The 16212-nt window shown below is 43.8% G+C and overlaps 1 protein-coding gene across 1 annotated transcript in view; it reads right to left on the bottom strand.

The window, feature by feature from the left end:
- dhcr7 (7-dehydrocholesterol reductase) overlaps nucleotides 1-16212 on the bottom strand; it is a 47419-nt gene that overhangs the window by 13314 nt on the left and 17893 nt on the right. Inside the window, exons 3-4 of the mRNA XM_068046528.1 lie at nucleotides 11858-12080; nucleotides 473-563 (exon numbers count right to left, since the gene is read on the bottom strand). Of these exons, the coding sequence (XP_067902629.1) occupies nucleotides 473-563; nucleotides 11858-12080 (314 nt within the window). The remainder of the gene's footprint in view (nucleotides 1-472; nucleotides 564-11857; nucleotides 12081-16212) is intronic.

A 16212-nucleotide genomic window follows, 5' to 3' on the forward strand; every position in this document is an offset into this window, starting at 1 on the left:
CCCCACAGGCCTACCCCCAAAAAAAGATCAAACAAGCTGTCCACATCCCTTTCTTGATCCTCACTGTGGTACCACCACCAGGTGTGCCTAGAAACCTGGATGTATTGATGAACTCTTCATCAACTGCCATGCAATCAAAATGGGGTCAGAATATATATGGATGCAGTTTGAGAACTTGATATATTAAAAAATGCAAATATCTGCTTTAGAACACAAGCAATCTCTTCCACACCCAAATGATGAACAGATGTTAACAAAACCAAACTTTGTAGTACTAAGCCAAGTGGAAATACATGTTTAATGCAATCAGGCCACAGACCTTGAATAAAAAGAAACCCGAAAGCATTAGCCCTGAACAAGTTGCCTCGTTTTCCACTACAGTGGCCATCTCCTAATGTCCTTGTTGCTATAAACAGTGGCCTGTATGAGTTTTTTTATTGTTTGACAAAACAAAACAGGAGATTAATCTTACCTGCAGGAGTACGTGCCCCATCTTGCACTCCTCCAACGTAGCCAGGTAGGAACTTATGACAAACATCAGGCACACACATATACAAAAACACCTGAAAATGCATGCACAGAAAAAAAAAGTCTTAGTCATTGGCAACAAACCAGTTGGATAAATTGTGAAGATTTAATTGTACTGCCCAGCAGTCTCCTCAGCAGTGGGTCATGCTGGTGGAAAGGAAGGAGAGATATTAACGAAACATAGTCATTCAGAAACAGCAAAAATTGTAACTATCATTCTGGCTCAGTCCTGATCATTAGCATTGTTAATTTGTCTTTATTTTGTATGGTCTGATACCAAGCTATGACATAAATATGACCTGGGAAAAGTGGTCTGTGTCAAAAAGCACAGACATGTTGAGCAGAATGGCCTGTTTCTGTGCTGTATCTTTTAGGCAACATGTCTCATACTTACTATTTATTCCATTCATATTACTGTCATGACAACTACGTATATTGACAGCTTGGTTAGAAGAACCATTGGCACAGATACTTGGGTACGCCCAGTCCCTGCACCCAATCTCGGGTCTCATTTACATCGAGTCTACCAGATGAGAAGGGGTAACAAAGTTGGGATGCAATGGCAGCAATGAGCGAGTGCTGGCAATCTGCGGGGTGTTTGTTGGGGGAGTGGGGTGGGGTGGGGAGCGGTTGGGGGTGGGGGAGGTTGGTGGAGAGGTGCTGGGGTGATTAGCATGGGGTATCAGCAGCTGGCAGCATTCCTTAAATATGGGGTTGGGAAGTGCACTGCACATTTAGGTAATTATACTTGAAAATCTTACCTTGTTGGTTGCGGCCTAACAGGTGGTCCCTTTAAGATGCACACAGACCTGATTTTCCTGAGTTCAGCCTGCACTGGTTTCCTCAAGGTAAAGCAATATTGAAGTGGGGACCTTAAATAAGGTGTCAGGCCCCTTGTTTGTGTATCCAAAAAGGACCCTATGCCTGTTTCAGGCGGGAGCACTGCACGCCAGTTCGTTTGGCCTACACCAATATGGCGCACAATGCACTTCTGGCTTGTACTGTGTATGCACTTCCTGTCCGGCATATTGGATGCGTAGAAAGCCGCTTAATGCCACAAAGGTTGGAAGAGCTATAGTGAAAGGGGATTCTATCGTAAGGGGTACAGAGAGGCGTTTCTGTAGCTGCAAACGTGACTCCAGAATGGTATGTTGCCTCACTGGTGCTAGGGTCAAGGATGTCACGGAGCGGCTGCAGGACATTCTGAAGGGGGAGGGTGAACAGTCAGAGGTTGTGGTACACATTGCTACCAATGACATAGGTAGAAAAAGGGATGAGGTCCTGCAACAAGAATTTAGAGAGCTAGGTAGCAGATTAAGAAGCAGGACCTCAAAGGTTGTAATCTCTGGATTACTTCTTGTGCCACGTGCCAGTGAGTATAGGAATAGGAGGATAGAGCAGATGAATACGTGGCTGAGGGGGTGGTGCAGGAGGGAGGGTTTTAGTTTTCTGGATCACTGGGTCTGTTTCTGGCAAAGCTGGGACCTGTACAAGATGGACGGGTTGCACCTGAACCGGAACGGGACCAACATCCTTGCTGGGAGGTTTGCTAGTGCTGTTGGGGGGTTTAAACTAATTTGGCAGGGGGATGGGATACAGAGTGGAGGTACAGTAGGGGGTGATGCACAGTCAAATATAAAAGAGAAATTGGGTCAGTCTGGAAGGCAGAGCAAAGATAGACCTGTTAAGGCACAAGTGAAAAATGCAAGGCTGGATTGCATCTATTTTAATCCAAGGAGTCTTACTAGTAAGGCAGATGAATTGAGGGCGATGATTAGCGCAAGGGATTATGATATTCTTGTTAACACAGAGATATGGTTGAGGGAGGGGCAGGACTGGCAGCTCAATATTCCAGGGTATAGAATCTACAGGCGAGACGGGGAGGGGGTAAAAGAGGAGGTGGCATTGCACTGTTGATCAAGGAGTCAATTACTGCAGTAAGGACGGATGATATCTTAGAAGGTTCCTCAAATGAGGCCATATGGGTAGAACTTAAAAACAAAAAGAGGGCAATCACATGTCTGGGAGTGTACTACAGGCCTCCAAACACTCAGGGAGAGATAGAGGAACAGATATGTAGGCAAATCTTAGACAGGTGTAAAAATAATAGGGTAATAATAGTAGGGGATTTCAACTTCCCCAATATCAACTGGGATAGTCTTAGTGCAAAAGGCTTAAAGGGGGCGGAATTCTTAAAATGCATGCAGGAGAACTTTTAGATCCAGTACGTAGAAAGTCCTACAAGAGAAGGGGAAGTACTGGACTTAATCCTAAGGAATGAAGCTGGACAGTGGTAGAAGTGTCAGTGGGGGAGCATTTCGGGGATAGTGACCATAACTCTGTAAGATTTAAATGGGTTATGGAAAAGGACAAAGATGGATCGGAAATAAAGATACTGAATTGGGGGAAGGCTGATTTCAATATGATAAAACAGGATCTGGCCAAAGTGGACTGGGAGCAGCTACTTGTAGAAAAGTCTACATCAGACCAGTGGGAGTCATTCAAAGAGGAAACAGTGAGAGTTCAGAGCCAACATGTACCCATTATGGTGAAGGGTAGGACCAACAAGTCCAGGGAACCCTGGATGTCAAGGGATATAGAGGATTGGATAAGGAAAATAAAAAGAGGCTTATGGCAGATTCAGAGCACTGAAAACAGCGGAGGCACTAGAGGAGTATAGAAAGTGTAGGCGGGGGCTACTTAAAAAAGTAATTAGGAGAGTGAAGAGGGGACATGAGAAAACACTGGCGGGCAAGATAAATCCTAAGGCGTTTGATAAGTATATTAAGGGCAAGAGGATAACCAGGGAAAGAGTAGTGCCCATTAGGGACCAAAGTGGCAATGTGTGTGTGGAACCGGAGGACATAGGTGAGGTTTTAAATGATTGCTTTTCATCTGTGTTCACTATGGAGAAGGACGATGTAGGTATAGAGATCAGGGAGGGGGATTGTGATATACTAGAACATATTAGCATTGAAAGGGAGGAAGTATTAGCTTTTGTGGCAGGCTTAAAAGTAGATAAATCCCCAGGCCCAGATGAGATGTATCCCAGGCTGCTATGTGAGGCAAGGGAGGAGTTAGCAGGGGCTCTGACACAAATTTCCAAATCCTCTCTGGCCACAGAAGAGGTCCCAGAGGACTGGAGGACAGCGAATGTGGTACCATTATTCAAGAATGGTAGCAGAGATAAACCAGGTAATTAGAGGCCGGTGAGTCTAACATCAGTGGTTGGGAAACTACTGGAAAAAATTCTGAGGGACAGGATTAATTTCCACTTGGAGGGGCAGGGATTAATCAGGGATAGTCAGCATGGCTTTGTCAGGGGGAGATCATGTCTAACTAACTTGATTGAATTTTTCAAGGAGGTGACTAGATGTGTAGATGAGGGTAAAGCATTTGATGTAGTCTACATGGACTTCAGTAAGGCTTTTGATAAGTCCTGCATGGGAGATTGGTTAAGAAAGTAAGAGCCCATGGGATCCAGGGCAATTTGGCAAATTGGATCCAAAATTGGCTTAGTGGCAGGAGGCAAAGGGTGATGGTCGAAGGTTGTTTTTGCGAGTGGAAGCCTGTGACCAGTGATGTGCCACAGGGATCAGTTCTGGGTGCTTGTAATGTACATTAATGATTTAGGCGTGAATATAGGAGGTATGATCAGTAAGTTCGCAGATGACATGAAAATTGGTGGTGTCATAAATAGTGAGGAGGAAAGCCTTCGATTTCAGGATGATATAGATGGGCTGGTAAGATGGACAGAGCAGAGGCAAATGGAATTTAATTCTGAGAAGTGTGAGGTGATGCATTTTGGGAGGACTAACAAGGCAAGAGAATATACGATGGATGGTAGGACCCTAGGAAGTACAAAGGGTCAGAGGGACATTGGTGTACTTATCCATAGATCACTGAAAGCAGCAGCACAGGTAGATAAGATGGTTAGGAAGGCATATGGGATACTTGCCTTTATTAGCCGAGGCATAGAATATAACAGCAGGGAGGTTATGATGGAGCTGTATAAAACACTAGTTAGGCCACAGCTGGAGTACTGTGTACCGTTCTGGGCACCACACTATAGGAACAATGTGATTGCCCTGGAGAGGGTGCAGAGGAGATTCACCAAGATGTTGCCTGGGCTGGAGCATTTCAATTATGAAGAGAGACTGAAAAGGCTAGGGTTGTTTTCCTTAGAGCTGAGAAGGTTGAGAGGGGACATGATTGAGGTATACAAAATTATGAGGGAGATTGATAGGTTAGATAGGAAGAAACCTTTTCCCTTAGCGAAGGGGTCAATAACCAGGGGGCATAGATTTAAGGTAAGGGGCAGGAGGCTTAGAGGGGATTTGAGGAAAAAAAAATTCACTCAGAGGGTGGCTGGAATCTGGAACGCACTGCCTGAAGAGGTGGTAGAGGCAGGAACCCTCACAACATTTAAGAAGTATTTAGATGAGCACTTGAAATGCCATAGCATATGGGTCAAGTGCTGGAAAATGGGATTAGGTTAGGTGCTTGATGTGCCGAAGGGCCTGTTTCTGTCCTGTATAACTCTATGACTAAAAAATGGACTCTTTTCTGCTGTATATCTTGGTCATTATCTGTTCAGTGGTCATGATAAGCACACAATTGGACTGGTCAATCCCACTGTAGTTCTTTCAGATCAAGCAACCAAAAAAGCAACTCTCATTTCATAAAGGATTCAATTCCAACACGCAGTTAACATGTGTTCCCATCATACTGCGAACAAATAGACTTCCTTATCAAAATTTTGGTTTATTAAACAAAAAATTAAAAACTTTCCCTGGCCTATCCTACGCCAATGGTGACAAGTGGCTTGCAGACTCTATAAGATGGGAGATTTCGCAGGTAAGAATGTAACGGGAATTAAATGAAACATCCCCTCCTTGCTGCACGTCGAACCAGAGAATGGTTACAGCACAGAAGGAGGCCAGTTGACCTGTTGTGTCCAAGAATTGCAAGAGCAATTCCGCTTGTCCCACTCACCTGCCCTTTCCCCGTAACCATGCAAATTTATTATCTTCAGTTGCTTATCCAATTCCCTTTTGAAAGCCACAATAAAATCTACTTCCACCACCCTCTCAGGCAGTGCATTCCAGATCCTAACCATTCTCTGGATAAAGTTTGCCGAGCACAAGATACATAAAGGCTCATTTAACAAACCTGTGCTTTCAGCAGCTGTAAGCACAGCTTCCCATGGAGAGCGCAGGATCATCCCTGCAGTGTTGCACTTGAGGCCCAGCATAGCATCACATTAAAAAACAATAAATGTTATACTCACACTAATGGATAACTGCAGCTGTTTTTTAAAAAAATGATACCGCACTGAAACAGGCCCTTCGGCCCACCAAGTCTGTGCCGACCAACAACCACCCATTTATACAAATCCTATATTAATCCCATATTCCCTACTACATCCCCACCATTCTCCTACCACTTACCTACACTAGGGGCAATTTACAATGGCCAATTTACCTATCAACCTGCAAGTCTTTGGCTGTGGGAGGAAACCGGAGCACCTGGCAGAAACCCACGCAGTCACAGGGAGAACTTGCAAACTCCGCACAAGCAGTACCCAGAACTGAACCCGGGTCGCTGGAGCTGTGAGGCTGCGGTGCTAACCACTGCGCCACCCTGTTACAGACTACAACTATGCAGATTTATGTGCTGGAGTGTCTGAATGCAGCTCATGAGAGGATTTTTGAGGGACAATATGTTTACGCATTTTGAGTTTTTTTATATAGCGTTCCTCCATGTTTTTGCCTATTTAAATTTAAATGAAGAGTGACAGCACTATTGTGATACTTGGTGATTCAATGCATCTTGTGACAGAGAACAGGCACGTGAGCAAGCAATTTGACATTGTTGTGGTCACTCTGGGCGGACAAGCTCTACAAAGTATGGTGGGCACTCAATGGAAAATTGCAAAAGATCAAGCAGATGACCCTTTTCTCACTTCTGCTTCACCGATGTAAAAGCTTTGGTAATTATAAGCTTGCTTTCATTGAAGGAGAAGACTAAATCAAAAACATGATGATTTATTTTGTTATTTTTTAAATATAATAAAAGCGACGGGAAGTGCTTAAGAGGCAATAGCTTCTGTGGTGGGCCTGCTCAAGCAATTCACAACGTTGCAAATCAATGTGAAAGAAGGTGTTTCTCAGCAATCGCCAACCCTTGAACTGACAGGAGTACAGAACAAAGAGAGTGTGTATGGGAGTGCGGGGGCAGGGCTCAGTGCTCCAAGTATGACACAGATACAAGGTAATGTCTGCAATTAGGACTGAGTTCTCTATTTTTGATGTAGCTTGAAAGAGAGGATTATTTTAAAAGCACCACATCCAAGCTCTCCTTCTTCCTCTTTCTGAAACACCCACATAGCTTGCCTCCAGTCAGTAGAGACCACAAAGTGCTGCTCTGTTGCCTCGTGCCCCTAACCTCACAGACAGGATTTATCAAAACAAGATGATATGTAAACCACCTTTAAAAAAAAACAAGACATTTATTCATTGCAAGGCCTCTCCCCAGATTGAAAGAACCTCTCTGAATAATGCATTTAAATCTGTCAGGTAATTCGGTGTCGGAGGCAGATCCTCCTCTTAGGACTGTAACGTAAATTTACATACTGACCCTTCGAAAGACCTCTTATAATCATTGAGAGAACTTGGCTCTTCTTCTGCCCTCAAGCCTCTTGAAATTAATTTCTGTGCTTTTGTTTGCCCTTGAGAAATTTTTCACTCAGCCTTTTCCTCACTAGATCAGTTGGGCCAAAAGGCCCGTTTCTGTGCTGTACATGCCATGTTGAACCACATGTTTAGCCCAACTGGGCCACATCAGTGTTTATACTCTACACTAAAGGCCTGCTAAAGTCACAAAAAAAAAACCTGACCCGAATCCGAAGGAACCACATCGGACCCGAGCCCAACGCAGCCCGAGTCCCTCCATTTCTCTGCCGCTCCCGACCCGACCACCGGAATGTTCCTTTACTTACCTTGCAACTCCCAATCTTCAGGAAACTGCAGCATGAGTGTGATGACGTCATAGAGACACCCACTCCCTCACTGCACAGACTCAGAATTTCCTGCTTTGACATCCCAGACTCGCAGCTCAGGTAAGTTTTTTTCACTTTGAACGCTTACTTGCAATTCCTGCCGTGTGTGTCCGACCCGGACCCACCCGACCCAGACCCGGTCCGACCTGAGCCGAGCCCAAAAGCCGGACCTGGAAGAGCAGCCCGACCCGACCTGAACCTGACACGTCATCGGGTCCCGTCGGGTTCGGGTCCCGTCAGGTTTGGGTCGGGTAGCAGGCCTTTACTCCACACGAATCTACTCTGACTCCAATTACCTGTTTTCACTCTGCCTCCCGTATCCTCTAATTTCTTCTCCCTCATGTCTGCATCAACCTTCCCCTTAAATGCATTGATACTATTTGCTTCAGCTACTCTATGTGGTAGTGAGTAACTTTCTGTGTGTAATGAATTTTCTCCGAAATTCTTTATTTGATTCAATAGTGGCTACATTGTATTTATGATCCCCAGTTCTGGACTAACCCAGAAGTGGAAACAGCTTCTCCACATTTACCCTATCATAACCCTTCATTATCTTAAAGCCGCTTATTGGGTCTTCTCTCAGCGTTCACTTTTCCAGAGAAAAGAATCTCAGCGCACTCAATATTTCCTGATAGTTGTGTCCTCTCAGTTCTGACAACCACCTTATAAATCTTTTCTGCACTTTATCCTTTGTATAGTATGGAGACCAGAACTGCACACAGTATTCCAAGTGTGGTGTAACCAAGTTTTTTGTATTCTGGTACTGCAGAGATGAGCAAACACAGGGCACATTCCATTGCTTTAGCCAAGTAGCCACTGTTCATGTGCACACCTCGAAAGCGAGTGTTGGCAGGCTATTTGACTGGAGGGAGCATCATAACCCAAGCTAGATTGTGTCCTCACCTGACACCCGCACACTTCCACCAGGGGCTCCTGGATAGCAGTCAGGAGAACCCTGACTGAATTTCCTTTGACCTATGGGAGTAGGGGCAAATCGCAGAACCCCATCTGCGGCCTCAGCTGAGATCAACCAAATTAGAGATCACAGCCGGAATTTTCCAGGGGGTGTGGCGATCCCAATTGCGGGCTCAATTTGGGTACCAGCAGTGGTCATGTCAAGATGTCAAGCACAATTTTCCTGCAGGCAGTCAGTTAAGAAGCTGCCTCTGGAAGTCCACTCTTTTCAGGGATGGTGGCCAGGTTCCCCAGAATTGGGAAGGTCCATTCAGCACGGCCCATGCATAGGCCCGCCTTCACTTTCACATTGTGGGCATTGCTGAGGGCGAGCAGCAGCGGTGTCATGAAGGTGCCCTTAGTAGGAGGGGAGCAGCTGCCATTGTAGCAAGTACAGCATTAGTGGAGACATCAGTTTTCATGAAGTTTTTTTTCCCTTATTCATTCATGGAATGTGTGTGTCATTGGCTAGGCCAGCATTTATTACCCATCCCTAATTGCCCTTGAACTGAGTGGCTTGCTAGACCATTTCAGAGGGCAGTTAAGAGTCAACCACATTGCTGTGGGTCTGGAGTCACATGTAGGCCAGACCAGGTAAGGACAGCAGATTTCCTTCCCTAAGGGGCATTTTAATGAACCAGATGGGTTTTTACAACAATCGACAATGGATATATGGTCACCATTAGACTAGCTTTTTAATTCCAATTTTTTTTATTAATTGAACTTAAATTTCACCATCTGCTGTGGTGGGATTCAAACCCATGTCCCCAGAGCACCAGGTTGGGCCTCTGCATTGCTAGTCCAGTGACATTATCACTACGTCACTGCCGCCCCCAAGTGCCTTCTGCTTGAGGATGGTGGTGAGCTTCTTGAGTGTTGTTGGAGCTGCACCCATCCAGGCTAGTGGAGAGTATTCCATCACACTCCTGATTTCAGGAAATTATAGGCCGGTGAGCCTTACGTCAGTGGTAGGGAAATTATTAGATAGGATTCTTTGGGACAGGATTTACTCCCATTTGGAAACAAATGGACTTATTAGCGAGAGGCAGCATGGTTTTGTGAAGGGGAGGTCGTGTCTCACTAACTTGATTGAGTTTTTTGAGGAAGTGACGAAGATGATTGATGAAGGAAGGGCAGTGGATGTTGTCTATATGGACTTCAGTAAAGCCTTTGACAAGGTCTCCAATGGCAGACTGGTACAAAAGGTGAAGTCACATGGGATCAGAGGTGAGCTGGCAAGATGGATACAGAACTGGCTCGGTCATAGAAGACAGAGGGTAGCAGTGGATGGGTGCTTTTCTGAATGGAGGGCTGTGACTAGTGGTCACAGGGATCAGTGCTAGGACCTTTGCTCTTTGTAGTATATATAAATGATTTGGAGGAAAATGTAGCTGGTCTGATTAGTAAGTTTGCAGAGGACACAAAGGTTGGTGGAGTTGCGGATAGTGATGAGGATTGTCAGAGGATACAGCAGGATATAGATCGGTTGGAGACTTGGGCGGAGAAATGGCAGATGGAGTTCAATTGGGACAAATGTGAGGTAATACATTTTGGAAGGTCTAATGCAGGTGGGAAGTATACAGTAAATGGCAGAACCCATCGGAGTATTGACAGGCAGAGAGATCTGGGCGTACAGGTCCACAGGTCACTGAAAGTGGCAACGCAGGTGGATAAGATAGTCAAGAAGACATACAGCATGCTTGCCTTCATTGGTCGGGACATAAAGTATAAAAATTGGCAAGTCATGCTGCAGCTGTACAGAACCTTAGTTAGGCCACACTTAGAATATTGCGTGCAATTCTGCTCGCCACACTACCAGAAGGACGTGGAGGCTTTGGAGAGGGTACAGAAGAGGTTTACCAGGATGTTGCCTGGTCTGGAGGGCATTAGCTATGAGAAGAGGTCAGATAAACTCGGATTGTTTTCACTGGAACGACGGAGGTGGAGGGGCGACATGATAGAGGTTTACAAAGTTATGAGCGGCATGGACAGAGTGGATAGTCAGAAGCTTTTTCCCAGGGTGGAAGAGTCAGTTACTAGGGGACATAGGTTTAAGGTGCGAGGGGCAAAGTTTAGAGGGGATGTGCAAGGCAAGTTCTTTACACAGAGGGTGGTGAGTGCCTGGAACTTGCTGCTGAGGGAGGTGGTGGAAGCAGGTACGATAGCGATGTTTAAGAGGCATCTTGACAAATACATGAATAGGATGGGAATAGAGGGATACGGTCCCCGGAAGTGCAGAAGGTTTTAGTTTCGGCAGGCGTCAGATCGGCGCAGGCTTGGAGGGCCGAATGGCCTGTTCCTGTGCTGTACTGTTCTTTGTTCTTTGATTTGTGCCTTGCGGACAGGCTTTGGGCAGTCAGGAGGTGAGTTACTCGTTGCAGAATTCCCAGCCTCTGCCCTGCTCTAGTAGCCACCGTATTTATATGGCAGTTGGTATTTATATAGCAAGTCCAGTTAAGTTTCTGGTCAATGGTGTTGATGCTGAGCTGCCTTCTTGAAACTCTGCAAGTCTATGTGGTGCTTATTATACATTGTTGAAGTGGTTTGGTGCAACTGAGTGGCTTGCCAGGCCATTTTAGAGAGCAGTTAAATGTCAATCACATTGCTGTGGGCTGGGAGTCACATGAACAGATAAGGACAGCAGATGAACCACATGCGTTTTCACAATAATTTGGTAGTTATATGGTCACCATTACTGATACTAGCTTTTCATTCCAGATTTATTTAATTAATTGATTTTAAATTCCCCAGCTGCCATAGTGCAATTTGAACTCAGGTCTTTAGATCACTGGTCTAGGCCTATAGTTTACCAGTCCAGTAATATAACCTCTATGCTACCGTTTCCTTACTTTATAGATTCCCTTTGTTTGTTCTTAAAGTAAAGATTTTCTGAACAGCTTTAAGTAACTACATAAAATCCTGGCAGCAGTCTTACAGCAGGATGGTTGCAGGCACCTGTGGGAGATGTTTTTGTACAATCTATGCTTCAAGTGTCCTTTTACTCCCCTTCATTCCTTTAACGTTTCCTAGGGATTGCCTTGCAATTAAACGTTCCTTAAATCTAGTTAAACACAGACAGAAAGAACTGTCTCTTACCTCACCCACGCGTGATTCATTCTCCCCTGAACAATCGAGCTCAACTTGATCAGAGCATCAAAAAGAAATTAAAAGGGCGAGGTTCAAGTCCAGCCCTAAAAAGGGAAATTGGAATACCTCTCTGTACCTTGGCATCTATCTGTGGAATTATGTACATCGTCTGTACCACCATTATTCAGAAAAAATTAGCAGCCCACAAGTGTACAAACAGAAACTTACCTGAAAACAGACCCACGTGGTGTAGATCTCAGCAGCTGTCCAACTGAAGGATGGGGCTTGACTCCAGATATCACTGACACTCGACTTTCCAGAGTATACATCAAGAAGAGGACCAGACAGAGCACATTGGTACTGATCACATGACATCACAAAGTAGAATACAATTAAGGGAGCACAGAGAAGGAGAAAGATAACTGACGCAAGGGAAAACCAATCCACCTCCCTGAAAAGAAGCACAGGCAGCCATTAAGTTGAAAGATATATGTAACAGCAAGAAATGAACAAGTGAGATGTATGAAATCAATAAATCTTCAAAATGTGAATACATAATATCAACTAGTCACCTTCTGGTATATGTCGGAGTGTAGTAATACCAGAAATACAACTCAAACTAAACTTGGTCTGATTTTCCTGCCCTGTTGCAAGGAACATTGAGACCAATAATAAAAGCCCTACTGCCATCCCACCTGAGGGCAACTAACTCAACACAGACTGGTGATCACATCGGCTGACTTCCAGTTCTGTATGGCTCAGCTAATCATTGCTTAAGTAAGTAGGTAAGCCGGGGCTTTCCCTCCTCGTTCTTAATTCTCTCTGTTATTTCTGCCGCCTTACTTCCACAGATGGTAGGAAGGTTTTCTATTGACTTGTAAACCAAACATATGAACTGTTTAGCAAACAGACATGCTAAATGCTCTGCATGTTTATGCTCCGAGCCCTTTATGCTGTGGGATGTTTCATGAACGACCGAGAGGATGCAGGTGGTGGCATCATTTCATCTGCCTCCTGCTTCTCTTCTGGGCAAATGGCTTTCATGGGACCTATGCTTTATGTCTGCAACAAAAACAACAAGAAGAAGAAGAACTGGCATTTATATAGCACCTTTGCTGTAGAAAATCATCCGCCAGCCCCTCACAGTCATTCAAAGATGAGCCAAAAAGAAAATTAGGCAGGATGACCAATTCAAAAAAAAAAGGACAAAGTGTGAACATTTCTGTTTGTGCCAATACTCCAGGATTTGGGCATGATTCATCCTCTCAACAATTTTCCTTCTGACCATTTTTTGTGCAGGTGGATGGAGTAAAAACTGCAAGAAGAGTGGAAGTTTGTAAGGCAGGAGGCCATCTTGAACTTTCAGTGGTGAACTGACCAACCTCTTCATAAATTTACAAAATTTGGAATAAATATACCCAATGGTCCAAATTTGCCTCCTTCAATGTGGTGAATGGAAACTGAATTACACAATTTCTTCTGCAATTAAGCTCTCATTAATTACTCACTATTCACAAAGTACTGTTCTCCAGTGTTAGGAGGATGATCACAGCAGCACAGAAAGAGGCCATTCAGTCCATTGTCCCTGTGCCAGCTCTTTGAAAGAGCTCTCTAATCAGTCCACTTCTTCACCATACCTCTGCAAACTTTTTCTTTTTAGTCCTGTAAAGTGCCTTGGGATGTTTTATTACGGTAAAGGCATCAAATAAATATAAATTGTTGTTATTGTTGTTATGATTGTATACATCCGATTTCGTTTTGAAACTTACTATTGAATCTGCTTCCACAACCCTTTCAGGCAGTGCACGCCAGTAATTATGAGTAGACCTGGTTTATATCATTTACAGTACCCTTTCAAGTTATAATATTAGGTATAGGGACGAAGTAACAAATTGTATTAATACAGCTCATTTAACATAGAAAAATATCCCAAGCTTTACAAAGAAGGCACAAAGGAATGATACTGACCCTTTGTGTGACAACTAAATATTAATTTTAAGGAGCCATTTGAAAGAAAGATGAATTTGTTTATAAAAACAACAAATGCTGAAAATACTCAGCAGGACTGTCAGCATCTGTGGAGTCAGAAGCAGAGTTAACGTTTCAGGTCAATGACAATGAATTCGTTTGTCGTATTATATGTACTCAGGACATCTAACCTGTTTCAGAACCAATGATTTGCTGCTAAGTGTAATTACTATTGTTATGTAGGCAAAAGCACCTGCCAATGCGCACACCAAGCTCCCACAAACAGTAAATGAGGCAAATGAGCAGCTCCTCTTTTTTTAATTTGTTCAGAGATGAACGATAGGCAGGAGATGTATAGAGAGCTCTCTGCTTTTTTTTGATCCATCTCAAACGCTGGGTCAGACACTGGGGACTTAATGTCTCATCTAAAAGACAACACCACTGGCAACACTCTCTCTGTAATGTAGTGGGGTTTCAGCATCGATTGTTATTTCAGGACCAGGAGTGGGACTTGTACCCACAACCTATTGACTCAAAAAAGAAGGGTGCTACCAACTTCACAATATGTGTCAGCCTTGGCTCAGTGGGCAGCTCTCTGTCGCTGAGTCAGAAGGTTGTGGGTTCAAGTGCCACTCCAGAGATTTGAGCATAAAGATCTAGGCTACCACTCCAGTGCAGTACTGAGTGAATGCTGCACTGTATGAGGATGCTGTCTTTCAGATGAGATATTAAACTGAGGCCCCATCTGCTCTCTCAGGTCACCCTAAAAGATCCCCTGGCACTATTTTGAAAAGGAGTAGTGGAGTTATCCCTGGTGCCCTGGCCAATATTTATCCTTCAATCAAGATCACAAAAACAGACTATCTGGTCATTACCATATTGCTGTTTGTGGGAGCTTGCTGTGCACAAGTTGGCTGCCACATTTTCTGCATTACAAAAGTGACTACACTTCAAAAGTACTTCATTGGCTGCAAACTGCTTTGGGACATCCGGAAGCCATGAAAGGCGCTATATAAATGCAAGACTTCCTTTTTTTCTTTTTGAGCAAAGTGAGTGAATTCGGGAGAAAAGGAGAAGCTTTGATTGGTAAAAATAAAAGTGCATTACGATCTAAAAATACATCCCTATTGGTATCCAACAACTAGTTGTACTGTAATGGTATCATAAATAAATTATATACGAGTGGAGGAAAAATTAGCAAATAAAAAATGCATGTTCCAGCCAGCAGATGATTCAATTTATAATTTAGCCAACTATTTTTTTACCTCTTCAATATTGTTATGGAACAGAAATGTTGTTATGGAACATGGACTACAGCGTACACTTGATAGGACAGGCAGAAGGCTCCTGGTCCCACAAACAAAACCTCAGGCTAGAACCGTAAAGTTCCTGAACTACTTCTTTAGTGTGAAAATCTCTGAAAAAATTAAAACTCCTGATATTTATGCAAAAGGTAATGGATGAGATGACTCAGTCAAATCACCATGGATCAAAACAGAAGTTATAAAATAGTTTACTTCATAAGTATGGTGACTGGATAAATACAAATCCCTATCGAGCCCTTTAACCAAATTAAGGTGCATTCTGTTTATAAAGAGGTTTTTCCAACATTCACTTTGAGAGAAAATTAGATTTTTCATTGGAAGATATTAATGAAAAATTGAGTCAAAAAATGGCTGACTTAAATACTTCGATGTTTTGATGAAATTTTAACAATTTATGAATAAACCTCCTTTGTTCATCATGGGTAGCTTGGGGCATGCGCTCTTGCCTATGAGTCAGAAGGTTGCGGGTTCAAGTCCCACTCCAGAGTCTTGAGCACAAAATCTATGCTGACAGTCCAGTGCAGTACTGAGGGAATGTTGCACCATCTTTCAGATAAGACGTTAAACTGAGGCCCCGTTTGCCCTCTCAGTGAACGTAAAAGATCCCATGGCACTATTTGTAGAAAAGGGGGGTTATCCCTAGTGTCCGGAACAATATTTATCCCTCAACCAAATCACTAAAATAGATTCCTTGGCCATTATCATGTTGCTGTTGGTGGGATCTTAATCTTCCCAAATTACTGGCACGTTTCCTATGTTACAACATTGACTATACTTCAAAAAAGTCCTTTGGGACGTCCTGTAGTTGCAAAAGGTGTTATTTAAATACAAGTCTTTCATTGTAATTTCTGTCTGTTGTGAGCTGATCTCATAATTTGTTCCTCATTGTGCTCTTGCAGTCAACTCTCAGAGGCTAAATTATTCGTCCAGAAAGCAATGGGATCTGAAAATATTTTGGATAGATTTCAGGCCCATGAGACTTAGGTAGTGGTGGTGTCATTAATGCTGCTTGTGCTTTCTGGATGGTGAACATTTGGATGTTGGAGGAGACTTTGCTTGTTGGCTTGCTGCTTTTCTTGGAGGTGCCCAGTGTGCAGCACTGATCCAAAAGGCTTGAGGGCACACTGGAAGAGTCCCTCTGTAGTCTTACCATGTCTGCCTGAATTTCTGCCTCTTTCTCTATTACCCTCCCCTTCCTTTCTGCTATCCTATCCTGTATCTCTGCTATCAGCCGACATTCTCTTTGTAACACTTGGTTTATCTGCCCTGGTGTCCCTATTCTCTCAATTG

Source organism: Heterodontus francisci, chromosome 14, assembly GCF_036365525.1.
Source record: "Heterodontus francisci isolate sHetFra1 chromosome 14, sHetFra1.hap1, whole genome shotgun sequence".
Lineage (NCBI taxonomy): Eukaryota > Metazoa > Chordata > Chondrichthyes > Heterodontiformes > Heterodontidae > Heterodontus > Heterodontus francisci.